This window comes from Dasypus novemcinctus, chromosome 9, assembly GCF_030445035.2.
Source record: "Dasypus novemcinctus isolate mDasNov1 chromosome 9, mDasNov1.1.hap2, whole genome shotgun sequence".
Taxonomy (NCBI): domain Eukaryota; kingdom Metazoa; phylum Chordata; class Mammalia; order Cingulata; family Dasypodidae; genus Dasypus; species Dasypus novemcinctus.
In genome coordinates this window covers 24,974,819-25,002,025 of record NC_080681.1, presented here as the reverse complement: position 1 = coordinate 25,002,025, position 27,207 = coordinate 24,974,819, and the positions used below count along the sequence as shown (strand labels likewise).

The window sequence follows — 27,207 nt, the reverse complement described above, 5'->3', positions numbered from 1 at the left end:
GGAGTCTACCCTAAGTCCTCTGGAATTTAGTGTGTTAATGTTAAGTTTTAGTTCTCAGTGAAAACCAGATTCCTTCCCTGTTCCCTGGAGATATTCTTTGGTTATAAATGAGTTGCATTTATTTTTTTCTGTTCCATTTAATATTTTATTAATGTACAAGTAATAGCATTAGAATGGTATTTGTTATGTTTCTTTATTAATGTAACTTTTTCTGGAAAACACCTAGATAATGAAATTTTCACCAGAAAGTGTTGCAGCATTTATAGCAGTCCTTGGCATTCTTTCCATTATTGCACAGGTAAGTTTCTTTTTAGTTAGAATAATGCCCTAAGGGTGTCTCTGGCTGACCATCCAGATGGGGCCTCAGAGTTAAGGTATTGCCTCAGAGTTAAGGTATCTGTTAGAGTTATCATAGTCAATAGTCTTAAGTTTGTTGGTTCAGAAATTCAATTTTGTTAATGTTGCTAGAATTTATCACATTATTTCAGACTGATACTAATTAATATATGTTGTATAAACCAGAAAGCCAGTTTAATAATTTACACTATGGAACACCACCTGCATGTCAGAAATGTGTCCTTTGGTCCTTATTCTGCTATTGATTTAGTCATTCAACAAATATTTATTGAATATGTACCTTGTGTCAGACACCAGGGGCATAGAGTTTATATTTCAATGAGGCAGGGCAAAAAATTAATACTTCAGTATAAACATATCAGGTGCAATCAGAGCTATAGAAAAAAGGGTTGGAGAAATATAGAGAGCAACTGGTGACCTAGTATTATGTTATCTGGGGGGTCATTGGGGAGGCCAGTTGGGGAGGTAACATTTGAACAGAGACCCAAAGGAAATGAGGAATAAACCGTGAGATATCTAGAGAAAGAGATTTCCAAGCAGAGGGAACAGAAATAAATCCTAAGGAGAGAACGTGTTTGGCATGTGTAAGAAACAGCAAGGAGGCCTCTTTAGAGTGAACAGGGTAAGAGTGTTAGGAAATGAGGTTTGAGAGGTAGGTAGTGAGGGGCCATATCATGTGACACCTTATAAATTGTCCTAAGACTTGAGTAAGATAGGAAGCCATTGGGTGGTTTTAGGCAGATGAATTGCATGAAAGTATCTATCTTGGAAGCCCAAATTGTAAACATTGGTTGTTGTTTGATGAAAAAGATACTACTCAACAAAAGAATTTGGAATTTTTTTAGGTGATGTTCTATCATGGTCCCCAAATTGTCTCTGTTCTACCATAGAGTAGTGACCAGAATTCTATTTAGAAGATTCTGGGTCTTTCTCCTTTTGGTGAAAAAGCACTGCTTATTTCTTGCTATCTGGCTTTTCTTTTTCTCCTGTCCATTGATGGTCTTCTCTCAGTTATCATTTTTCCACCTCCTAGATTGTAATTTTCTTTGCTTAGTCTATTCTTAAGAGAATGTAAAGCAAGTTTCATTTAATTGGACGCTGGATGTTTTACCATCTCTTAGGTAGGATTCATTCTGCTGATTTCATCATTTGTGAATTTTTGTTTAGTTCGGTAATAAATTTATCTTTAAATTTGAAAGCTATAATATATCCCCCCTCCACATCCCTACACATATCATATATACACAAGGTATTGACAACTAGTACTAAATGTAACTTCAGTTTTATTCTGAAAATTCTTCATCTGGAAAAACATTGTATTAAAATGTTCGTTCCTGGCTATAAGATCTTTGATCTTCAGAGGACTACAGAAAGGATAATCAGAAAAAGTGCTTTTCAACTATGGAGGAAAATACTGTCACCTATAGATAAAAATGACTTTCAAGAAAGACCCTATTGAAGAGTAACACAAAGGAAGATAGACAGCATAGAGCTTGATGGATTATCAAATGTTAAACCAACTTTGCAGTTCTGGAATAAATTCAACCTGGTCATGATTAATTATATTTTTAAAATTGTCCTCATTGTATGCTCATTGTCTTTGATCAATGTCTGCTCATTGTCTTCTTTAGGAGGCACCAGGAAACAAACCTGGGACCTCTCATGTGAGACAGGCACTCAACTACTTGAGCCACATCTGCTCCCCAAAGTATTATCTTTTTCACATATTGTGAAGATTTGCTTGCTGATGTTTTATGATTTTTACATCAGACTTTAAATGAAGAAAACAGGCTCACATTACTCTAATGGTGCCTTAAGAGATTATTAGGTTTAAGTGTCTTGAGATCCATACAGCTTCCACAGTTGTTTGATACATTTGGGTAGTAGCACTACAGACTGCGTGAGTGATGAGTCGAAGGTGCTTTAGAGCACCCTTTTCTTCTGTTAGCTGATGGCACCTGCCATAAGGGATACAAAGTCTGAAAAATAGTCTCTTGGAGCTCAGAAGGGAAGACATGTAAATAAAAGAGGAAGGACATGTTTGGTTATGTATTGGGAAAAGCAGCACTCATGAAGGCAGTGAGAATGGAAAGGAATAAGCAATGGTCCAGCCATTGTTGAAAGGCATAGACTATTTACAGAAACACAGTCCTTAAGAAATAAGGTTCTTAAATTATCATTTAGCTATTGGCACCTACATAAAAACATTTTTTGAGATGAAAAGTGACACAAAAAAGTGAAAAAAATAGTTGGCCTTGAAAAACAGATCAAGAGTAGTCTATAGTAGTAGTGTAAATATTGATAATTAACATTTTTATATCATATGTACTACTGAAATATTAAGTGTAGTATATATAGCCTCACAGTGGAAGAATTATCTTCTATTCTCATTTCTGCAGAAGTATACAATAGAGAATGACTAGTTTCTTTTGACTTCTCCAGCCAGTGAATCATATTCATCTTTGTCACCCTAGCATCCAGGACTATGCCTGCACCCAACAGGTTCTAAGTAGTGGTCATTATTTTCATATATATAAAATGTTGTGAAACTTTAAAAATTAGTAGTAAGCATTTAAAAATAGGTTGGTAATATGTAAAAATATATAATTTCTCCCCAGAAATGATTAGATCTGGTAACATAGGACAGATCTATTTTCCAGCAAGAGCTAAGTAGTAGCCGCCCCCTCGGGGGCATTTACTCACATGCCACAGGCCCACTTCCTATTGCCTATTACCTACCTGTTTCACTCATTAAACTCCCTGTCTCCAGTCAGCATGCGAGTTCATAACACTTGCACTAAATAAATGTTTATATGACTGCATGAGTATAGTTAGTTCCACACATTTCTTTTCATTAGTGCTCCATATAGTCTTCTATATGCTGGTGGCTCCCAGATATTCCCGATCCAAGCCCTGAGCTCCTGTTTGACACATCTTTGGGGCATCTCAAGCTTTACATGGCCAAAACCAAGATCTGGATTCCTGTCTCCCTAGTGCTTTTCACCGAGTGCCCCTCATCTCATTCAGTGGCATCACTGTGCTCCTTGTTCAGACCAGATTCCTTGCTGTTCTTGATTCCTTTCTTTCCATTGACCCCACATCTATTTTCTCAAATGGTACCTCCTGTCAGCTCTTCCTCCTGGATCAGAGCATTTCTTGCATTCTCCCTTACTAGGAGTCCAGTCCAGGCCACAGCAGTGGTCTCCACCTGGTCTCTTTGCTACCATTCTTGCCTCCGCACAGCTTATTCTCCACTTGTGAAGAATGAAGTAGAAACTCAGTCCTGTCCTTTTCTGCTTAAAACTTGCTTTCTATTGCAGACAGAATGAGATACAGACTTGACATAACCTCCTTTTCTTCTAGTCTTCATCTTGTTGCATACACTCCAGTCCAAGGCCTTTCTTTGCATTTGCTGTCACCCCAGCTTGGGGTACTCCCTCCTCTCCCTTACTCAGCTGTCACCTCAGAAAGGCCTTCCCTGTCCATCCTGGTTCAAGCACCACTTCTGTCTTATTACCTCTTTTTAAGTTCTTCATAGCAGCTATAACGTGAACTTGTCTCATATAAGTATGCCTGTGTCCACTGTCCCTCCACTAAAAGGTAATCTGTTTGCCAACTGGCACTTTTACTTACTCAGAGTGTCCTCAGACCTGAAATAGCAGTTGGACTTAGTAGGAACTTGGCAAATATTTGTTGACTGACTGACCAAAGCTGATGTCAGTATTACCTAATCAGCTTTGTAATCCTGGTTAAATTAACATTTGGGCATCAATTCTCCCATCTACAAAATTAAGGGACACCAAAGCTATTTTCTGTCTAGCATACTCTATTAAGTAATTAATTTGTTCCATAGTTAATAAGAATTGAGAATATTTCTATATTTAAGTTCAGGTATGCCAGCAGTTATTGAGGGCTTATTAAGTACAAAGCACTCTACTAGATGATGGAGATACAAAGAGCTAAGTCCCTGCCATGAAGGAAAAAGTCAGTGTTGCTAGTTACAGTATCATACAGTAAATACCTAAATACCAGTCTCCTTAAGTGTTTGGGCTGCAGGTAGGATGTGAGGGAAGGGCTGTGAAAAAAGGTTCATATTGCTGTAGTCCTGCTACAGTAGCTACATGGAGAGGACATTACCCCAGAAGATCAGCCCTTTTGAATTGTTTCAGATTTTAATGACTCAGCTTCTTTGTTGCTCCAATTGCTATCAGTAAAATGGAAATGGTTGTAGTGTACAATGAGCCTTTTTTATTAAACTCGAATGTATTCTTTGGGAATAGCTTCCCCAAGAAGAAAAGATACAGATTTCTGTAAATAAATACAGACTAGTTAACTGATGGATGAAGGGCTACAAGGTGGATTTTTATAAACTTTTTTTTTCAGTATTCATGATATGTGCTTTAGAAGTATCAGCATACTTCAGTGACAGACTACTTCATTAGGCAGCATTCCTGAAACAATGTGTGCTCCTGGGAACAATAGCTAAGCTAGTTAAGCCTGTTCTCACCGAGCTGGGGCTCTGTGGCCAGAATTTCCCCCCTCCCCCCCCATCATTCTGACTGGAGTGGCAGGTATTTCATCATAGTATGTGAATCTCCTACTTTTCCTCTTAGGTTACATTTAACGACAAGAAGAATGTTTTCTGCCCTGTGAATTCCTAGAGCCATAGAAGAGGAAACAGTTTTTTAGATGAAATTGCTACATTTGGGATTATTCTTGATAATAGTTTTCAAAAACTTACTACTCCATCTTTCATTATGGTTCCCTGTTCCTCCCAGGCAATTTGGTGTTGCAGAGATTGGAGTGCACTCTTTGAATGAGCTGTATTCTTTTTCTCTTATTAATTGAAGCCATAGTCTGATATATTCATAAATTAAAATTGTGAGAGATACTAGCAACTGAATTAGCACTTTTAATGTTTTGGTTATTTCTGTGATATTGGTTACCCACCCTCACCTCTTACCCATAAGACATGGGAAACATGTTTTTTACTACCCTAGAAGGAAGTAACAAGATCATACGGGTTGTATTTGATTGGGGATGGTAATAATCAGACTGGAAAGTAAACACTGACTTTTCAGTGAACTGTTTAACTTTATTCACAGTTTTCTTTTGTTCCTTTTCCTGGCTAGTTGTCAAAGAATCTAATCCCACAAAGTAGCCAAGCCTTGTAGAACTCAATCTTAAGATCATGTGATTTTAGTGAACTTCTCAAAAGCAAGCCAGGAGTTTTAATTGTTCAAGAATCCTTAAAAGAATCTTTGCTTTCCACTGGCATAATTGTAATTAAATCTGATTCAATGATTGTCCCAATTTAAAGAATATTAACTTGACCATACTTGATAGCTATGCATTTAGTGTATCAATCAGTCATAAAGTATGATTTGTCTGAATTATTTTCACTTTTTCATCTGTGGACTTATATGGTGTATTTAAAAGTTATAGCAAAAAGTATATTTCTGATATCCCCAAGTCATTGCTGGGTTTCTCTTGACTTTGAAATAAAAGGAGGCAAGAAAACCCCTCAACACATAATATAGTTTAAGTGGTTACTATGTGACATACATTGCTAAATATTTTCTCATTTAATTCATATGACATGGTTTTTCAAATCTGTACTAGTACAACCGTTCTGTAAGAGAAAACTAAGGTTCAGAGTGAAATGACTTGCCCAGAATCACGGTTAGAGCCAATGTTCTTAATTATACTATATTTCTCCCATATCATATTTATTAAACTGATATTCTGTTCATAAAGGCCTCAGGGTTTAAATACTATGTTAATGTAAGTGAAGGATATGTGAGTAATCATTGATTTTCAGTGTATCTTTAGTTGGGGAAAAAGCATTTTGAATTACTTATGGACCTATAAATATAAAACCTTTTAAAAAACTATTATAATATAGAGATTTCGAAATCATTAGCATCTTTTAACCCTGCCATTTTCAGGTTCTGATGTAAGTGGCCCTCAGCAGAAGTATATTGAATTGAAAGTTTTGCCTTTCTGTTGTCTTTAACTCCTTCTCTGAGTCTGGATCTGTGCCAGCAGAGGGCCCTTTCATCTGCCTGTGTGTCCTGGAGTAGTGAGCTCATATATGCTCAGGCAGTTGTTGGCGAACAGCCAAACTGTAAAAAGTGGCTATAGCCCTTTTATACTATAGATTAAAAGAAGTCACCAAATATTTTGGTTTCTTTTTAATTTTTAAAAGTTTATTCCAATAAACTTCCTTTTTCTTTTCCCAGACTATAGTCTTGAGTTTACTTATGAGATCAATTGGAAATAAGAACACCATTTTACTGGGTCTAGGATTTCAAATATTACAGTTGGCATGGTATGGCTTCGGTTCAGAACCTTGGTAGGTATAAAGATTTTGATTTTCTTAATTTTGGTGCTTTTTTTTCTTTATTTGCTTCTCCGTTAAGGCATAGGCTTTCATCTATCTCATACTATGCTTTTCCTCTCACAATGTACATAATAAATATCTCTTGCTTGTGTTTGTATATTTTCCTGAAACTAGCTTGGGGATAAAAAGGTGACATTTTATATCTGGCAGGCTGAACTTTTGAATGAAATTATTGAGTCTTTGGATTTCCAATAAACATTTAACCCAGATCACTGTCACTAGGAAAAAACATATAATCCCACAGCAACCTGCTTAGAGCCATTTACCTTTCTTTTCCTATCTAGAAAAAAAAAAAAAAGTTGAGTAGCAGCAGTGTTCATTACGAATGACAAACTGGAAGTGAGAAAAGTCCAGTTGTTTTGGTCTTGGCTTCATGCCGTGTCCCTCACCTTCTCCTGCTAGTGTGGTATGCTGCACAGGTGATGGTCATGTTGATGCTGGTGTCAGGCAGCCGCGCACACCATTGTGTTCAGGTTGCTTGGGCTGAACTCCACTTTGCAGTCATGTTTCTTGCAGCTTATCACCTGTTTGGACTTAGATAGGGGTAAGCATCAAGAGTAGGTTTTGGTGGATGATTTAGCTTCCAGTGTAGCTTCTACAAAGAGCTAAGGAGCTCACAATTTAAATTACTCAAAACATTTATTTTCAGCATCAAGCTGGAGCACCCATTTTATTTATTCTTTAAAATTTAAGAATTAGATTAAATCAGTGATATCTTCACACTGAATTACCAGTGAGAACCTTGCTAGAAGACTTACTGGTTTCACATGTTTGTAAACATTTGATGTTTCTTTTTGTGTAGTATGCATTACCTACAACATAACTCACTCCCACTCCAGCAGAAACGTACACATTTTACAGTTTGAAAAATGGTATCCCAATTTTACATTAAAACCCCACACCGTTCTAGTGAAGAAATGTTTTATTTCTGTTTTCTTGAAGAGCAAACAGGGTTAGACTTTTCAAGTGACTTGCCCAAAGTTACAGAGTAAGAAAGGAATAGAGGAAGTACAGTTCTTTTCCCTGTACTGTAGCCATTTCACGGTTAGTTATTTGATTTTAAGTATGCATTGTAATTTGGCAGGTACAATGGAGAACACTAATATACCATTTTATTTTGGATTACAGGATGATGTGGGCTGCTGGGGCAGTAGCAGCCATGTCCAGCATTACCTTTCCAGCTGTCAGTGCACTTGTTTCACGAACTGCTGATGCTGATCAACAAGGTGAGTTGATAGGAACCATTGATAATTATTTAAAAGCTTATGATGTTCTTAATTTTTTAGTTCTCTCGTCTCTATTGCTAAAATATAAGCCTATGTTCAGTGTAGAGAATTTAAAAATTGATTTCATTTTAAGTAGGAAAAGCAGATTCTAGGATAATATCAGTGAATGGATATTCCCTTGTCTCTCTCTTAGAATATATGGCCCTATCTGTTTTTTGTTTTGTTTTGTTTTACAATTTATTTACTTATTTTTATTTTTTAAAATTAATTTATTGATGATTATCACTCATACATAAACATACATAAACAATAAATGTATAATAATAGTTGTGAATTTACAAAACAAGCATACATAACATCATACAGGACTCTCATAACTCACTCTACCACCAATAACTTGCATTGTCAAACCTTTTTAACTAATGATTAAAGAGTATTTTCAAAATATTACTACTAACTAAAGTATTTTCCCCCAATCACAACCCTATTATTATTATCTTTGTATCATTTATATATGAACATAAACAATTAAGTGTATAGTAAAAGTTGTGAACTTACAAAGCAAACATGTGTAACATCACACAGGGGTCTCTTACATCAACCCTCCACCAACATCTTGCATTGTCGTGAGATATTTGTTACAAATTATGAAAGAATATTGTCTAAATCTTACTACTACCTATAGTCCTTATCTTACTTTTGGTGTGTTTTTCCTCTAACCCACCCTTTTTTTTTTTTCCAATATATTCTTAATGGCAGAAACTGTAAACTTATAAAACAATCATGCACATGTGCAGAATTCCCAAATAACACCCCTCCATCAACACAACCACACTGTGGTGGAACATTTGCTACAGATAATATCATCTGATTGTTACCATGTCCATAGTATACATTTGGCTCACATTTTCCATACTGCCTCACTATCAACACAGCACATCTTTGGCATAGATGCAAGAATATTATATTCTTACTGCTAACCACAGTCCATAGGTCACTCCAGTTGTATTTTTCCCATGTGTTCCCAACAGTCTGCAGTAGTGATGTACATTTGCTCTAGCTCACGAAGGACACTCCTGGCATCTGAACCATGAGCCACAATTCTCATCCACTTCTTGGTTTACTGCACTATTCATATTCAGTTCCTAGATTATTCTGTAGCATTCTGTCAATTGGCATTTACATACCTAGACTACCATTTTCAGCCACATCCCCATTTATAAACTGTTACGCACTATGTGACCATCCACTCTATACATTTCCACACTTTTACAGTAAAGCTAATTAAAACTTCTAAGTACATTAAACATCTAGTCCGTCTCAGTCCTCCTCTTATCTCCTTTAAGAATCCACCACCTACCACCAGGTCTTGAAGGTATTTTCCTACAGTATCTTCTAGTTTTATGGTTCTTTCCAACTTGGGCAGATTCACACTCCAGCAGTTCCCAGGGTTATCTCTTAGCCAGCCAAGTCTACCAATCAGTAGCCAAAATTGGCAGCCATCCATCACTTCCTCCTGTTTCTGGGAAATGGAGCTTCCAATTCCAGCCACAGAATAGCTCCTGGGGCAGTTCATGCCACCAGAGTAGGATGATCACCGGCCTCTGTGGCTTGTCCAATAATTTCCCAGAGAGGCTGACACAGGTCCCTTCAGCTTCCTCCCTGCTGGAGATGGCACTGGGGCCTAGGCTAGAGCTGCAATCTGATCTGGACTGAAAGAAGCCAGTACCCACCAGCACTGGAATTTTCACTCTGTCCCGCTTCCCCTCATGCCAGGCGTGGCGTTCAGATGGCAGCTCCTGGCCTCTTTCTGACTTGGACAGGCTCAAACTTTAGCTGTTCTCAGAATTATACTTTAGTCCACTGAATCTACTCGTCAGTAGCTGAAGTTGGTGCCCAACCGTCTCTTCTTCCCCCGTTTTTGGGAATGGAGCTTTCAATTCCAGCTGCGGAACAGCTCCGGAGGCAGCTTGTGCCTCCAGTGGAGGATGGGCACCAGCCTCCTGGGCATGGAGTGCTCTACTTTTGAGTCTTCTCTGCAGACAAGCAGTCTCCTTCTTCCATTACTTCAAAGTTGTGGCAGGATGCTCTTCTGGCCTCCTGGAGCCCCCGAAGAGGTGCTTCAGCTAGCTCCAGAGAGCTCTCGGTATTGACTAACTGCCCTATAGCAGGAGCTGATTCTAGGAGCTCCTTACTCCACCTCCATCTTGCTGGTTGTCCTATCTGGTTTTTGTTTTTTGCTAAAAAGTTTAGTGATGAAGATTTGGCCGCATTATATTTACTGAGCATTGATTAAGCATCTGCTGTGTGGTAGATATATTCATAACCCTTTTATTAAAGCCTTTTGGTTTATTTAGTCATAAGGGGGGGAAAGTGTGTTACATGAGTGGCAGTGACTGCTTGGTTGCTAAATGAGGAAGGAAAGACCTGTGACCAAAACAAGTTAAATTTGAGAGACAACCCAAAAATAAAAGTCAAGCATATAAAACACATCTATATTTCACTAAAAACGGTCCTAAGTAGATTCTTGGGGAAAGAATTTTTAACAATTGTGCTTGTGTACTCTCCTGACTTTTTAAACTAGGGGATGTTTTGAAGGCTGTAATCCAGGGAAATAAATTGATTTTTGCCCATTTGTTTGATTCTTAGATCTATTAGGCCTGTATCTGGATCCATTTGAGCTCACATTTGTAACAGGTAGCATATTACAGTTTGTAGAATTGATAGCCTCTCAGTAGCTTTTAATGCCATTGCAGTAAACTACTGGTGTTTGATAAAAGCCTTGGTTTTAGAATGTGACTTCACATTTGTAGTAACTCTAGGGTAAGAAAAATAATAAGTGGTGTACTAAGTGATAATTTGTTTAAACAATTTAGGTGTCGTTCAAGGAATGATAACAGGAATTCGAGGGTTATGCAATGGTCTGGGTCCAGCCCTTTATGGATTCATATTCTACATATTCCATGTGGAACTTAAAGAACTGCCAATAACAGGAACAGACTTGGGAACAAACACAAGCCCTCAGCACCATTTTGAACAGGTAATTCTTTGTTTACATGATAGACATGTGTTCATTTGTCTAGATATAAAGATGTTTTTTAGCCACTAAAACACGTATGTGAGATTTGTATTATTTTAGATAGGATTAGATGCTTAAAAACCAAATCTTAAGGAACTGTAATCTATATAGCTCTTTGTGAAATTGGCTGTGCATACTTTAAATTTCTACTTTGTCAAATTTATACCTAATTTACATGTAACAACTAATTCTCTACTACTTTTTTGTCTGAGATTTTGTACTGTCACAATTCCCTTTACTAAGATTGCCTAATGTATGAAAAGTCAGTTATGTGGAAGTAAACAGTTGTGCATTTGTTTGCCATACAACTGAAACTTTTCCTTACAACTGAAAACTTTAATGGCAAGCAACATTGATCATTTTAGCCAACACAAACAACTCATATGTTTCCTTGCCTATTTGGCAGAGTTCCACATGCATCTTCCAACCAGCCAGGTCTACTTTTAAATTAAAAAAGAATGTATGTTTGTGGGCTTTACACCAGTAAAATTGGCAGCCCAAGTTTTTGCTAAGAATGAAAGTAGCTTTGGGCTAAAACAGAAGTCTGATTTCATTCTTTCTGGTATCCATCATCTGTGCTTTTCTTAACTTTCTTTAGAAAAAGAACCTTTTTGAAACAAGAACAAAAAAAAAGTTGTTTCTGCTACTCTAGTTAATATTGAAAGGTTACTTTTTACTTTAGAGATGTTATAATTGTTTTCTCTACAGCTAACAAATTTGAAGGCTCATACAATGTCAGTATTAAGATTTGGTGCTGAAAATAGCAGTATCTTTTACATAGACCTTTAAAAAATGTTTTGGCTATAACTATGGCTTTCACAAAGAAAGGAGCTACTGGCTTGTAACCCAGCAATCATTTATTATTAAAAGACAGGCATTTTCTTGTAAAAAGGTGTCTGTGCAAAAATCCTAATTATTTTTTCCTTCCTCAGAATTCCATCATCCCTGGTCCCCCCTTCCTCTTTGGAGCCTGTTCGGTACTGCTGGCTCTGCTTGTTGCCTTGTTTATTCCGGAACATACCAACTTAAGCTTAAGGTCTAGTAGTTGGAAAAAACACTGTGGCAGTCACAGCCATCCTCATAGTACACAAGCCCCAGGAGAGGCCAAAGAACCTTTACTCCAGGACACAAATGTGTGATGACTGAAATCAGGAAGATTTTTCTATCCGCACCCAGGTCTTAGTTTCAGCTGTAGTTCTGGATGTACATTCCATTTCCATCCACGATGTACTTTAAGATTGTCTTAAGAAATGTACCTGCATGAACTTCGTGGGAACTAAAGAAAGAACCGGACAGTTTTCCAAAGATGTTACAATTTCTTTTAAAAAGAAACCTTTTGTTTATTAGCAACCAGTTTCTTGCCACTAAGCTGTTTTATTATACATCTTTAATTAAAAAACTATATATGTAACTACTTAGCTGTTAGCATATGTCTGTGCTACCATTTCCTTAAGGTGTTGAGCTTTAACTCTATGCTGAGTCTCAGTGAGACAGTAGGTAGTAAGTATGGTTGTGGACCTGCTCGTTTTAACATTATAAAATCTTGAGTCAGATCTTAATATTGTAAAATCTTGGGTCAAATAATTCAAAGCCTTAATGCAGATGCACTAAAATAAAGAAATGGTAAATGGTTTGCATTAAAAAAACAAACAAAATAGTACTAAATCTGAATCATGTTTCAAGCTTGTTTGTGATAATTTTATTTTAAACATATTATTCACTTCTGGTTTTTGAAGTGAATAGTATCAGACACTTAGAATTAAATTTGGGAAGTTTAGAGCTTCTAAGTCTAAATGCTGGCTCACATTTGTTCCCCAGCTACTTCTTATACCACTATTCTTTTAATGTTTGCATAATCATAACCTCAACACTTGAATACATAATCTAAAAATTATATAGTAAAGCTGGTAGCCTTGAAAATGTCAATGTGATATCTACATGTAGATAAATATATATAGTGGCCTTTCAGGACTGTCACAGTAACACTTTATTTACAGAGCTAATGTTTGTCCTAAATTTTCAGGACCCTAGAAGAGAGCTTTATACAATTACTGATGTGAATTTCTCTAAAGTGTATATTTTTGTGTCCAGTTATATTATTTAAAAAAGTGTTACTTTGTAAAAATTGTACATAAAGTATTGTATAGTTTACAATGTTTTCATCTTGTGTGTGGTTATTGCTTAATGCTTTTTAAACTTGGAACAGTCACGATGGTTAAATAAGGTCTTAAAGAGAATGTAAATACTCTGTTAATAAAATTAAATATTTTAATGATTTTTTAAAAAAAGTCTTGACCTGTGATTCCCTATAGGGCCTGTTTTGACTTTGTTACCACAGTCATTTTTACAGTAACAAATTAAAGTTTTATACCCTCTCCCTTTGAATCTACTTCTTTCCAAAACTCACTATAAAATATTCTTGTACGAAGAGAAGAGGAAAGAAATAAAAACTCAGTAATTGAATTAACTGGAAATACTTAATTTTCTAAACATATATGTCGGAGACCAATTGTATTTCTGCTTTTTACACTTTTTACATTTCATACTCCCAGCGTAATTGTAATACTTTATTAACGAAGTTCACACAGATTTAAAAATACTGAAAATGCAACATTTTGATAATTAACACATGTACAATTTTACACTACAAAACAGTTTCAACTATAAGAGGTAGAGCAAAGAATTAGCACACTTAGAAGTCTGTATGTATACATATACAAAAAAATCCTTATTTGATACCGAAATGGTCTCTAACCTATCTCCTGGAAATAGCCCCATTTTTCCATGTGTGAGTATGACAAATGATATATACTTGGAGAAGAGTTACCTGTATTTTATGCATCTCACCCAAACCCTGTCAGAATGTTTTTTTAATATATTTTACATAGTATTTACAACAAATCAGATTCTAGTACCACCAAGAGGTTTTCCCCCAGATTATCAGCACTTATTGTAACCCAGAATTCTTACTCATATATCCAAGTGAGTTAAAAACTATATAAGTCACTGCCTATGATTTGTTACTGAATTTTTAGATTAGACCCGTGGTTTAAGACAGCTTGAAATTATCAGGTGACTTCTGAAGTATCAGAAGACAATATAGTGGCTTCATAAATCAGTAAAGATTCTTTGTGTTAACATGAAACCCAAGAATTTGGCATGCTACTTATATCTTGAAATACCTCTTTCCTCATCTATGATAAAGTACTTGAAAATAACTTTTTAAATGTCACATGAGTATTAGAAATGCTTAGCAATCAAGGGTTGATTTAGAGGATTCTTAAGAGAATGTTACTTTGTATGGGATAGTTGTCAACCAAAAAAAATCCAAATGGCATCCAATGATTCTGATTCTGAATGAATTTTTTTAATTACCTAATTTTTTTCCAAGGAAGAATTACTTGAAATTTTTAGATATAGGGAAGAAAGCTGCAACTTCTAACGTGGTTTTTTGGTTTGGCCTACTTTAGTAAATAAACATTAAAATGAATCCAAATTTTGATACTTACAAAAATACCATGAAAATTCATGATGATCTTAACAGAAAAATTTTGTATAGTGACAATTTTTGAAACAAAATTCCACTAATACAGATTTAACTGCATAACAAATGGGCAAAAATCCAAATAGAAAAATTAGGAGGAGTGTAGACTTTCAAGAAGCATTAAAATCCTATGAACTTTTAAGCTGCAATGACTAAAACACTTTATACCCAATCTGTCTGTATACATACACTGATTTATTCTTGTAAGTTTACCTAAAAATTATTTAACAGACTTATTTGGTTGCTAAATTAAAGGTTTCAAGGAAAATACTCATACTTACTATAAAAGTTTAATTCATTTAATTCATTTAAGGTAATTTATGGCTTTTCCCTTTAACGTCAGTATTAGCAATATAGATATATTGAGAGAATCATTTTCCCTCATAATTTTCAGTTGACACATTTAAAACTTTACCAATGAAAATGATAAAATGAATTATTAGCATTCTTTGGTTTCATACTATTATATTCTGAACAGTTTTTAATCTACCCAGACAGTAGGATTAGAATGTCTCTCACAAGGATCAACTCTTCCCTTCAAACTGAATTCTTATGGATTAGTTTAGTAAAATTCATACAACTCTTCCATAAAATAGCACTGTGTTCACAAACCAAAAAACATCATTAACTCAAGCCTCACCATTCCCCAAATACAAATTTGCTCCTCTAAATGGTCTTATACAAATGACAGCAATGAAATAAGCTAATAGCTTAAGTGAAATTTGAAATTTGCTTGTTTGACAAGGATTTGATTTATACTGTCCACATATTTTTAAACTACATGAGTTTCTAATACTTCAATAAAAAGTAAAAGACAACACTAGTAATTAACTGTTTGATAACTGTCCTGGGAAATATGCTGAAGATGTAGAAAGGTGCACTGTGGGTTTGGATGATGTCTGTAATGCTCCTAGAGTACTATCTTTCTGATGGTCTGCAAATGAGGACAAAAAAGGATTATTTGTATTCACCGAAATCTTTATATGTACATTTAATTTAAAAAACCATTGTCTACAAAATCCATTTCAAAATATCTTCTCACCTGGATTAAAAAGATTCTGGCTGAGACCACGTAAAGGAATGCTATCTTCCCTTTTCTTCAGATATTTGGATTCCAGCCCCAAGTTTTCACCACTTAAAAACAGAAATTATTTACTTATTTTAACAAGTCTTATTTTCTCTTTGGTAGTTAATTTTGAAGATTTATCTTATATACATATATAAATAATATAAACTAAGTTATATCTATAGCTTCACATTGTTCAAAACATCACATTCTTGTTTCTTAAGCAAATAATTTATATCTATATATAATAAGCCAAAATACTTTTCTTCCCATAAAGAGCTAATTATAATAAATTCTAAGACCTGGGATAAATGCTATAGGGGGGAAAGAAAATCCTATAATTATTTTAAAATTTCAACAATTTAGCATAAGTGATACAGGATGCAATAAAAATCTATTTGGGAAGCAGGTGTGGCTCAAGTGAATGGGCTCTTGTCTACCATATAGGAGGCCCAGGGTTTGAATCCTGGGGCCTCGTGGCAAGCTGACCCAAGCAGAGTGCTGGCCCACACGGAGAGCTGGCACAGTAAGATGACACAACAAAAAGAGACACAGAGGAGATAGTAAGAGACGCAGCAGACCAGGAAGAGATTGAGCATCTCTCTCCCATTCTGGAAGGTCCCAGAATCGGTTCCCAGTGCCAGTTAAAGAGAAGACAAGCAGACAAAGAAGAACACACAGTGAATGGGCACAGAAAGGAGACAGCAAGCACAAAACAATGGGGGTGGGGGAAGGGTGGATAAATAAATCTTTTAGAAAAATATATATGTATATCCCTGAAGAATACCATTAATGTTTTTCTATCTCATCCTGTGAAATGAGTAAGATTTCTATTTCCTTTGACCAAAAGCTCTTCAAACCTTGTAGTACTTCAAGTTGTCATTATATAATATTAATACATTCTATGCAATAATCAATTCTGGTATGATGAGCACAATGTTTGAATTTTAGAAAAAAGAAGAACATTTCTATAGTTACACATTTCCCCTTTCTACCACTGTGTTCCTTCTTTTAAATGTCTGTTCAGTATTAACACTTGCCCTTATACACTCATAATAAGTTAAAAGCTCTTGCAAAACAATATCATTATATCTTTAAATTTTCAGAAAAGTTACGTTTTTTTTTCTATTTTAACTTTTTTTTTCCTTTAACCTTTGATACCTATTGCCACTTTTTGCTAGCTGACAACAAATGAAAGAACAAATCAGTTCTAAACAGAAAAATCTCAAATAGCTGAACAGTCCTAGTTTTATGGACACAGAATCATGTTTGATTTTATATTGCAAGACTATACTTTCAGGGATCATTTCCATAGTTGTTGATTTTATATTGCAGATAAAATCACATCTTGTGCTAGAAAAACTGCTCTTAGATTGCAAAATGGAATTAAATATATGAATATTTCATAGCAGTCTACCATTAATATGAATTCCAGGTGCTCTGCCACTTGAACGAGTATGAAAATAAAGGTAGCAGTATTTCAAGATCTCAAAGAATTCTGACATTTTTAAATAGAGGCTCAAACATTAAGTATTTTAAAATACCTGTCTTGGTAACAATTTTTGAAGAGCCAAAGAATAAAGGCTAAAGAGCTGGGATGAGGATCCACTTAGAGCTATGTTATTTTGTTTGTAAAGTATTGAGATGATAGCTCATGATTATGAGTGTTAGCAGACAGGCCTTGAAGCCATTAAATTTTAAGTAAATAAGAAAGCATAGGGAAACGGACTTTGGCCCAGTGGTTAGGGCGTCCGTCTACCATATGGGAGGTCCGCGGTTCAAACCCTGGGCCTCCTTGACCCATGTGGAGCTGGCCATGCGCAGCGCTGATGCGTGCAAGGAGTGTCGTGCCACGCAAGGGTGTCCCCCGCGTGGGGGAGTCCCACGCGCAAGGAGTGCGCCCATGAGGAGAGCCGCCCAGCGTGAAAAGAAAGAGCAGCCTGCCCAGGAATGGCGCCGCCCACACTTCCCGTGCTGCTGACGACAACAGAAGCGGACAAAGAAACAAGACGCAGCAAATAGACACCAAGAACAGACAACCAGGGGAGGGGGGGGGAAATTAAATAAATAAATAAATCTTAAAAAAAAAAAAAAAAAAAAAAAGAAAGCATAATTACAAAAAAATATTAAAATCATGAAGACAAGTTTGCATAAAGTTATGTTTAACCACAAATAATTCAACAAACGTCACTATGCAAAACCTGTGTAAGATCTAATATACAAGCAAGAAACTAAACAGTCAAAACAAGTCTCAAATTGACATTAAAGGCTATTTATGTTACAGGATAATCTCAAGATTTGAAGTTTAATATATATACATATTATATATATTATATATGATAATATAACTAAGTCATATCTTCAAAATTGCAAACAAAATTTATGTCAATAATTACTTTTCCTTATCTGTTAAGCAAGGCATATTAATAGTTGCTCCTGATTGAACATCTCCTAGTGATGTATTTGGTTTTGTAAACTGCAAGTTAAATTGAACCTGTGAAGAAAGAAAACATAACTGAATTACTAAGAACTGTTTTGTGTTGATATATAAAGTGGATAAATGTTTTTTCTTATAAATCTAAACTTTAAAATACAGGTTTCATCTATATTTTCTAACATTCAAGCATGTTTCATTGAGAAGACATGGTTGGGGAAAAAAAAGCCCTATTTCTCCGTGTCACATAAAATGAATAACATGAAATAGTTCTCTTAACAATTATTTTGAAACAAATATGAACATTAATACATTCAAATAAATGTTATATTGTTAAAAATTACCAAGCACCACAAATGTTTATCTCATGTATTCTGAGAAATCTTCCTTTTCAACACACTTCAAAATCCATATAATATTTATTTAAGAATTGCAAATGAAGGTTAGAAATTCAAATTTCGGGATGAAAGTAATCAAGAATCTATGCAAAAATTCAAAATCAATTATCAGCATATAAAATCTAATAGTATATTTAAAGTAATGACCAAATGGGTTTCATACTAGAAGTGTAAAAACGGTTCTAAATTAGGAAATGTATAAACTAAATCACCATGCTAAAAGATCAAAGAAGAGAACTACTAAAAACTAGTTGCATAACAAAAGAAAAACACTTTAAAACAATAAGCACATATTTTTGGTAAAAACTCAAAATAGGAATACATAGATGCTAGCTCAATCTGATAAATTGTAAATTAGGCATATGCTGCTGAACTTGGCTATCAAAGTTCAATACTGTAGAAATATAAGTTCTCCCTACATTTATCCCCACATTTAATGCAACGGCATTACACACCCAAAGGACTGTTTTTTAGCTAAACAAGCTGATTCTAATATTCCTCATGGAAAAGTAAAAAAAAGAGTACAAATATTAACACATAACTTCCAGCCAACCAACATAAACAATTAGAAAACGTAACCAAATAAATGAAAAGAATGTACTGAAAATAGAGCACTGATTTCTGAGAGAAGTGTGATCCTGACAATTGACCCGGTCTTCTAGCTGGAGGCACTTTCCTGATTGCAGGTACACAGGAACAATCCAAATAGAGTATATGAAGGTCTTACTAAATTGAAACCAAGATCACCATAAAAAGAGGTTGGGATAACTGGAGATTGCAAAACAAAATTGAAAAGAAAAGGAGCTGTACAGAAAAAGAACTCCAGAAATCTGCACATGGGTGCCCTTGAGTGTTTGCTGAGTACGAAGCACACGCATAGGGGAAAAAACCCACAAGAGCGAATAAACACGGGAGTTTTAAGGTGAACAATTTCCAAGGTTCATAAGGGGGTAGACAGAGTAGAAAGTCATTGGTAATCATCCAGAGCATTTAAATGAGAGCTGAGAGGGGTCACACTTTTGTAACAGAACTATCCTTTGAGTAAAATATATTCTAGATGCACCATAGTAAAGCTAAAGAAAAAAAAATCTCAAAGGGATCATGATGATCCCCTGCCACTTGTTAGAGGAAAATAAAATCTAGACAATCAACAATGTAACATTGGGAAGCAGATTTGGCTCAACTGATAGAGCATCTGTCTACCACATGGGAGGTCCTGGATTCAAACCCAGGGCCTCCTGGCCCATGTGATGAGCTGGCCCACGTGCAGTGCTGATGTGTGCAAAAACTGCCGTGCCATGCAGAGGTGTAGGGCAGCCCCAAACGCAAGGAGTGCGCCCCGCAAGGAGAGCTGCCCAGCGCGATAAAAGTGCAGCCTGCCCAGGAAGGGCGCCGCACACACGGAGAGCTGATGCAGCAAGATGATGCAACAAAACGAGACACAGATTCCAGGTGCCACTGACAAGAATACAGGTGGATGCAGAAGAACACACAGCGAATGAACACAGAAAGCAGACAATGGGGGAGGCGGAGAAGGGGAGAGGAATAAAAATAAATCTTTAAAAAAAAAAAAGAAGCGTGAACACCGTTGGGAAAAAATTTAAAGTTTCAGCAAAGAAACAGACAAGATAATGGAAATTTCAGAATTGAAATAAAAAATTCAATAGCAGAATGGGATGAGAAAGGAAAGAGTCAACAAGTTTGAAGATGGAGCAATAGAAATGATCAAATCTGAGAAACAGAAAAACATTGAGAGAAAGAAAAAAAAAGGAAGAAAGGAAGAAAGGTAAAGAACCCACCTTCATGGACTTACGGCAAAATAGCTGAAGGTCTAACATTCATGTCTTCTGAGTCCCAGAAAGTGAAAAGGAAGAGTGTGGGGCAGAAAAAAATATTTGAATAAATAATGGCTGAACAATCCAAAATTAGGTAAAAATTGGGTAAAATTAGGTATAAATTTATAGATGCAAGAAACTCAGTGAACCACAACAGAATAAACCTAAAGGAATCCATGCCCCAACACCTCATAATTGAACAGCTGAAAACTCAAGAAAAAGAATAAACCTTGGAAGCAGACAGAAAAGAGGACATTATATAGAAACAAAAAACAACTTGACTTTACTGCAGATTTCTCATCAGAACCTATGAAAGCCTGAATAAACTGGAACAACACGTTTTAAAGTGCAAAAAGAAAAGAACTACAAACAGAATTCTATTTCCATAGAAAATATCTTTCAGGAATGAAGGTGAAATAAAGGCATTCTCAGATAAAGACAAACAAATTTTTCACCAGAAACCTCCTCTAAAGCACACACTAAATATTGTTCTTCAGACAAAAGGGAAATGAGAGGGAAACCTGGGACATCAGGAATGAAGAAAAAGCAAAAGAAGTAGTAAATATTGGATAAATATAATGGATTACATGGTAGTTAAGGCTTTTATTAATATATTCCAATTGAAGTGGTAAAATATTAATTCTACACACACTGTGTAAAGTTATGTGTATTTTAATACCTAGAGCAACTGCTAAAAACACAAAGATACATAATAAAAAACACAATAGAAAAACTAAAATAGAATACTCAAAAATGTCCGAGTATCCCTATAGGAGACAGAAAGGGAGAAACAAGGGAACCAAAAAAAAAAAAAAAGAGAGAGAAACAGGGGCAGCGGCAGTTGTGGTGTCTGCATGGAGCCCGGTGACAGACTGTTTCCCACAGTAACTATGGACTTCAATCCATATCTGAAGGGATCCCCCTCTAAAGATGAAGATTGTTCTGTCTCCAGTTGGTGTTGGTATTAGGAGATCTGCACATCCCACACTGCTGCAACAGTTTGCCGGCTAAATTCAAAAAATTGCTGGTTCCAGGAAAGATTCAGCACATTCTCTGCACTGGAAATCTTTGCACCAAAGAAAGTTATGACTGCCTCAAGACTCCGGCTGGTGACGTGCATATTGTGAGAGGAGACTTTGATGAGAATTTAAATTATCCAGAACAGAAAGTTGTGACTGTTGGACAGTTCAAAATTGGTTTGATCCATGAACATCAAGTTATTTCATGGGGAGATATGGCCAGCTCAGCCCTGTTACAAAGGCAGTTTGATATGGACATTCTTATCTCGGGACACACACACAAATTTGAAGCATTTGAGCATCAAAATAAATTCTACATGAACCCAGGGTCTGCCACTGGAGCATATAATGCCTTGGAAACACATTATTCCTTCATTTGTGTTGACGGATATTTAGGCTTCTACAGTTGTCATGTGTATCAGCTAATTGGAGATGATGTGAAAGTAGAACGAATTGAATACAAAAAATCTTAAAGCCAGGCCTGCCTTGATGATTTTTTTTTTCATTCTCTTGTTCAAATCAAGTAATTAAAAAACATTTAAAAGTCACATAGCACTTTTATAATATTTTGCAGTAAAATATTTCTTCTCTGTTAAGCCCAGTTGCTGTAAACTGTAAGAATATATTTAGTTTGCAGTATATGATTTCTATGAAAAATGTCCACCACATAGTAAATGGTCACATGTTAAGAAAAAGTTTGTCCTTGTAAATATCTTCAAAGTTGTTATCTGGAACTTTATTACACAAGTAGTACGTGAGGAGAAAGAATATAGACTTTCTTGTATACATTTTTCTTTTCTCCATTCAGTAATAAACATTTACCTTTCATTAAAAAAAAAAAACCACCAAGTCCAAACTATATGCTCTCTACTTTAAAACCACTTTATATATAATGATGCATTTAGGTTTAAAGTAAAAGGTAGGACAAAATAGTCCATGGAAACACAACTCAAGAAATTTTGAATCGCTATATTTATATCAGACATAGTAGACTGAAGAGTAAGGAAAATTATCAGGAATAAAGAATGAAGATACATATAACAGATCAATTAACCAAGAGGACATAACAATCCTAAAGGTGTAAGCACCTAACAAAAAGGCTTCAAAATGCATGACATACAAAGAAAATTAAATAAGAAATGGAAAATTCCACTAATAACTGGTGATAACACTCCTCTCTCAGTAATTGATAAAACAGACAGAAGATCAACAAAGATGTAAGAACTAAAGAAAACTATCAACTAACTAAATCTGATCAATATTTAGAGAATACTCCACACAACTAAATACCTATTCTTTCCAAGTGCATATGAAACACTGACTAAGATAGATTACATCCTTTAAATTGTACCTCAATTAAGTTTTTGGTTTGTTGATTTGTTGTTGTTGTTGTTCAAAAAAAAAAGGAACCATGAGAATAAAAAGACAAATCAAAATTTGGGAAATTATAACAATACACAAAACTAACAGGAAATTACTGTCTAGAATACATACAGAATCCTTATGAACTAATTTTACGATGGTTAAATACCCCTAAAGAGGAATGAATATTAAAAATGAACAGAAATTTTACAGAAGAGGAAGCATAAACAACCAATAAACATATAAAAAGATGTTCAACTTCACTTAATAATCAGGGAAATGTTACCTAATCAGATAGGCAAAAATACTTTTGACCAAGATACTTCGAAGAATTTGTGCTACAAATATATCTGCATAAGGCCACAAAGATGCATGGAGCATTGCATAAACATCTTAAACAACCTGATCATCCATTAACAAAGGACTAGTTAAATTAACTGTAATCCATCCATATACTGGACTACTATGAATCCATTTTAAAAATAAATAAAAATAAAAAAACCTTATAATCTGACACACTGAAATGGACATATTCCAAGATAATACAATTAAATGAAAAAAGGTACAGAACAGCTGGTATGCCAATATTTATGCTTAGATGCATTCACATATACAAACATACACGCACATACATGCGTACAAATATATTCTCGAATATTAATTTAATATTTTTGGGCTATATCCTGAGAAACTTATAAAAGTGATTCTCTTGAAGCACCAAACAGGGAGCCAAAGGAGGGACATTTAGATAGAATATCATGTTGTATTGAAGCTTCCCATGCTCACATATTATGTATTTTTACAAATAATTAATAGAAAACTATTTAGAACCATTTGGTGAATGAGGTGGTTAATGAAGATGCTATCTCTAAATTTTATCCAACTCTGAATATACACTGAGGGCCAAACAGTATCAAAATAAAGAAACCAATCCACCTGGCCTTAGGTGCCTTTCCACTGCAGACAATCTGTCAAATACTTCACAGTCTTCATGTTTAAATGTGACCATGTTTGACCTTATAGATTAAGATTTTATCCCACCCAATCAAAAAAGAGTCAGACTCAGATATTCTAAACTATTTAAAAGATTCTATTACAAGTATTTTATGTGACATCAAAAAACACCTCTCAAGACACAGCAAATAGACACAGAGAACAGACAAGCGGGGCGGGGGAAGGGAAGGGGAGAAAAATAAATAAATCTTTTAAAAAAATGAAAGCAAAAACACACATCTTCTCTCTAATAACAGTCTAGTTATTAAAATATTTAGTTTGGTTTGGAAGACAATACCATTTACTTCCACAATAGTGTTTCACCACAAAATGTAAGCACTGTAATGGTAGGGACTTCGTCTTGCGAGATCATTGAAGATATTTAAGAAATAATTACTGAATGAATTAATTCTTGGCTATTTTTGCCCTCTTAAATTAAAAAAAAAAAGTTATTTTGTCTAGTTTGCTTTAAAACTACCAAGTGTTTGGCTTTCTTTTTGCCAGTATGGCACAATTTTTAAATAAATACTCATGTATTTGTTCAGTATGATTTTATTTCTTGCATAATTTAACTCAAGTTATTTTATATCCACACAATTAAACTTCTGCCTGAATGTACTAAATCTTAACAGGAACATTTTAAGACATGGGCTATATCACAGATTCAATGTCATAAAAATTTAGATGATATTTTTGGATGGTACTATCATGTTTTAAAACAACTCTAAAGAGCTTATATTTCAATCACCATTGCTGCTAGCACAAAAGAGTACCTAGAGATCAGTACTGTCCAAAAAGATCAATTGTTAAGGAACCAGAAAATGTTATCATTTTGATTTAGACATTTTAAAAGATTCTCTAGGCGGCAGACTTGGCCCAGTGGTTAGGGCGTCCGTCTACCACATGGGAGGTCCGCGGTTCAAACCCCGGGCCTCCTTGACCCGTGTGGCGCTGGCCCATGCGCAGTGCTGATGCGCACAGGGAGTGCAGCACCACGCAGGGGTGTCCTCTGCGTAGGGGAGCCCCACGTGCAAGGAGTGCACCCCGTAAGGAGAGCTGCCCAGTGCGAAAGAAAGTGCAGCCTGCCCAGGAATGGCGCCACCAACACTTCCCGTGCTGCTGACGACAAAAGAAGCGGACAAAGAAACAAGACGCAGCAAATAGACACAGAGAACAGACAACAGGGGGAGGGGGGAATTAAATAAATAAATAAATCTTTAAAAAAGAAAACAATAGTAGTCTTATTAGAAAAAAATACTATTCTTTTGAATGTGCATATCTAGTTCTCCTTAATATAACCAATGCAAGAAAAGCCAGCTAAATGCATCTGTATGTTCTTTACATAAAATTCTACGCATAAAAACTCAAATTTAACTCTCATTTCATGGAGAATTCTCAATGGCTCCAGATCATAATAAAGCTGTGCCTAAAAAGAAGCATTTGCCTAAGCAATACAGCCAACTTATTTTTAAAGCAAGTTCTGACAGTCATCTATGGATTCATGTTTAGTCCTCAGGTCCTGGAGTGGGAGCCCCACCCCCTTCAAGCACGTGAGCATGCTCTTCCTGAACACTGGGGTGACGAGTCTCCACAAATGACGGGTCACGGGCCCCACTGAACACTGGGGTGGCAGCATTCCTCCTGAACAATGGGACACAAAGCCTGCCCTTTTCAAGCACTGAGGCAGATAGCCTGCTCCCTCCAAATGCAGGGGTGAACATGCCCTTTTCATTCACATGGGTGGGCTCACTCTTAGCCTGAGATTTCTTCGGTGCAGACCTTGGCATCTATGTTTCTACCCTTGATGTCATTCTTCCTTCAATTTGTCCCTTCTCTGTTACTTTCAATCTAGGCTGGCAGTGGTTCCCCCTCATATAAATTTTGCAAAAACCTTGTTGGTTTTGTGTGTTAGTTCACAGGGGTCCAAATCATCAAATAATGAAACTTTCCAAAGATCCTTCCTGCATAACTGCATTTAAAATCCTCAGTTCCACTGAAATGGCTGGCTTCACTGGAATTCTATTTTCTGGGGACTCACTTTCCAGAAATTCAGGGAGGTCCTTAATGGAGCTGTTTCTGGCCCCAGCCTCAGAGCACATTATCCAGATAGCTCAGAATTGTCCAAACCACCAACTTTCTGGTTTCTTTGTGCTTAGGAGTTCAGTCCTCAACCTATCCCTTTTCTCTTATTTCACTATAAGCCCAAAGGAGAAATCAGACTGCATTTTCCACTTAGCTCACAAATCTCCTGTTAAAAAACCAAGTTCATCACTTTCAAGTTTGCCTTCCATCCAAAATCAGAACTCAATTTCACCAAATTCTCTTTCACCTTATTACAAAGATCATCTTTCCTCCAATTCCAGTGACACATTCATCATTTCCTTCTATAGCATCACTGGAACTACCATTAATATCGATATTTCTATCAAAATTCTGTTTATGATGAGTTATGTATTTTCTAGGATGATACAAACTTTCTCTATAGTTTTAACTCATTATACAGCCTTTACAATTCTTCTAGCCTCTACTGAGTATCCAATTCCAAAGCTATTTTCACATTTCATATATTTGTATAGCAGCACCTCACTTCCTAGTTTGAAAAACTATTTTTAGTTTCCTGGCTGCTAAAATAAATCATCATGCAATAGTTGGCTCAAACAATGGGAATGTACTGGCTCACAATTTTGAGGTCAAAATTCTAAAGTCAAGGCATCATCAAGGTGATGCTTTCTCCCAGAAGACCGTGGCCTTCTGTGACTGGCTGCCAGTGATCCTTGGTCCTTGGCTTTTGTGTCACATGACAAAGCACATGGTAGCCTCTCCTGGGTCTGTTGACTTCCAGCATCTGGCTGCTTCCTAGCTTTCTTTCTGTGTGCCTGAATCCCATTCTGCTTATAAAGGGCTCCAGTAATAGGATTAAAATCCATGCTGATTCAGTTGGACCACACCTTAACTGAAGAACCCTCATCGAAATGTCCTATTTACAAGGGTTCATACCCACAGGAATGGACTGTTTAGTGACATTTTCCTGGGGTATATAGTTATACAGAGTTTATAAAATAGTTTCAATTTTACCTTATAAACATTACAAATTCAATTCAAATTCTATCTTTTATTAAAATATTCTTTTCAATAATACTTATTTGTCTCCAGGATTTACGAAGAAACCAATCTGGACCTAAAGTTAGGAAGCAAAGTAAAATCCACGAATGGTTTGGGTGGATTAAATGACTGTCACCACAGGTAACACGTCAGCAGCATGAAGTCAGTAATCATAGCCTTGAGAGTTGTAGAAGATAAAAGGAAGAGAATATTAGTAGAAGAATGGAGAGATTGACTGTAATAAATAAGCTTTAAGCAGATCAATGTCCAGCTGTTTTTGACAAATTATACTGACTCAAGAAATAGCATACATACATGTTACCAGAATAAAAATAAAAAATAAAACCTATGGAACTGTACTACACAATGAATCCTAAGTTAAACCATGG

The 27,207-nt window shown here is 35.8% G+C and overlaps 2 protein-coding genes and 1 pseudogene across 5 annotated transcripts in view; 2 read left to right on the top strand and 1 right to left on the bottom strand.

Moving 5' to 3' along the window:
• Window positions 1-13,440, top strand: part of MFSD14A (major facilitator superfamily domain containing 14A) — a 42,559-nt gene extending 29,119 nt beyond the window's left edge. Inside the window, exons 8-12 of one of the 2 annotated variants that reach the window (XM_004471688.5) lie at window positions 227-298; window positions 6,600-6,712; window positions 7,889-7,986; window positions 10,863-11,026; window positions 11,998-13,440. In XM_004471688.5, coding sequence (XP_004471745.1) covers window positions 227-298; window positions 6,600-6,712; window positions 7,889-7,986; window positions 10,863-11,026; window positions 11,998-12,204 — 654 coding nt within the window. In that variant the 3' untranslated portion in view covers window positions 12,205-13,440. The remainder of the gene's footprint in view (window positions 1-226; window positions 299-6,599; window positions 6,713-7,888; window positions 7,987-10,862; window positions 11,027-11,997) is intronic. The other variant, XM_071217215.1, reaches the window with a different exon arrangement.
• Window positions 13,441-13,619: 179 nt separating this feature from the next.
• The window catches only part of SASS6 (SAS-6 centriolar assembly protein), a 59,841-nt gene continuing 46,253 nt past the window's right edge, over window positions 13,620-27,207 (bottom strand). For 2 of the 3 annotated variants that reach the window (XM_023582575.3, XM_004471689.4), the window contains 3 exons: window positions 18,072-18,169; window positions 15,652-15,743; window positions 13,620-15,543 (listed from right to left, as the gene is read on the bottom strand). In XM_023582575.3, coding sequence (XP_023438343.1) covers window positions 15,437-15,543; window positions 15,652-15,743; window positions 18,072-18,169 — 297 coding nt within the window. In that variant the 3' untranslated portion in view covers window positions 13,620-15,436. Of the gene's footprint in view, window positions 15,544-15,651; window positions 15,744-18,071; window positions 18,170-20,306; window positions 20,355-27,207 lie in introns of all 3 variants that reach the window. The other variant, XR_011649611.1, reaches the window with a different exon arrangement.
• Window positions 20,414-22,056, top strand: LOC139439546 (vacuolar protein sorting-associated protein 29 pseudogene; annotated as a pseudogene).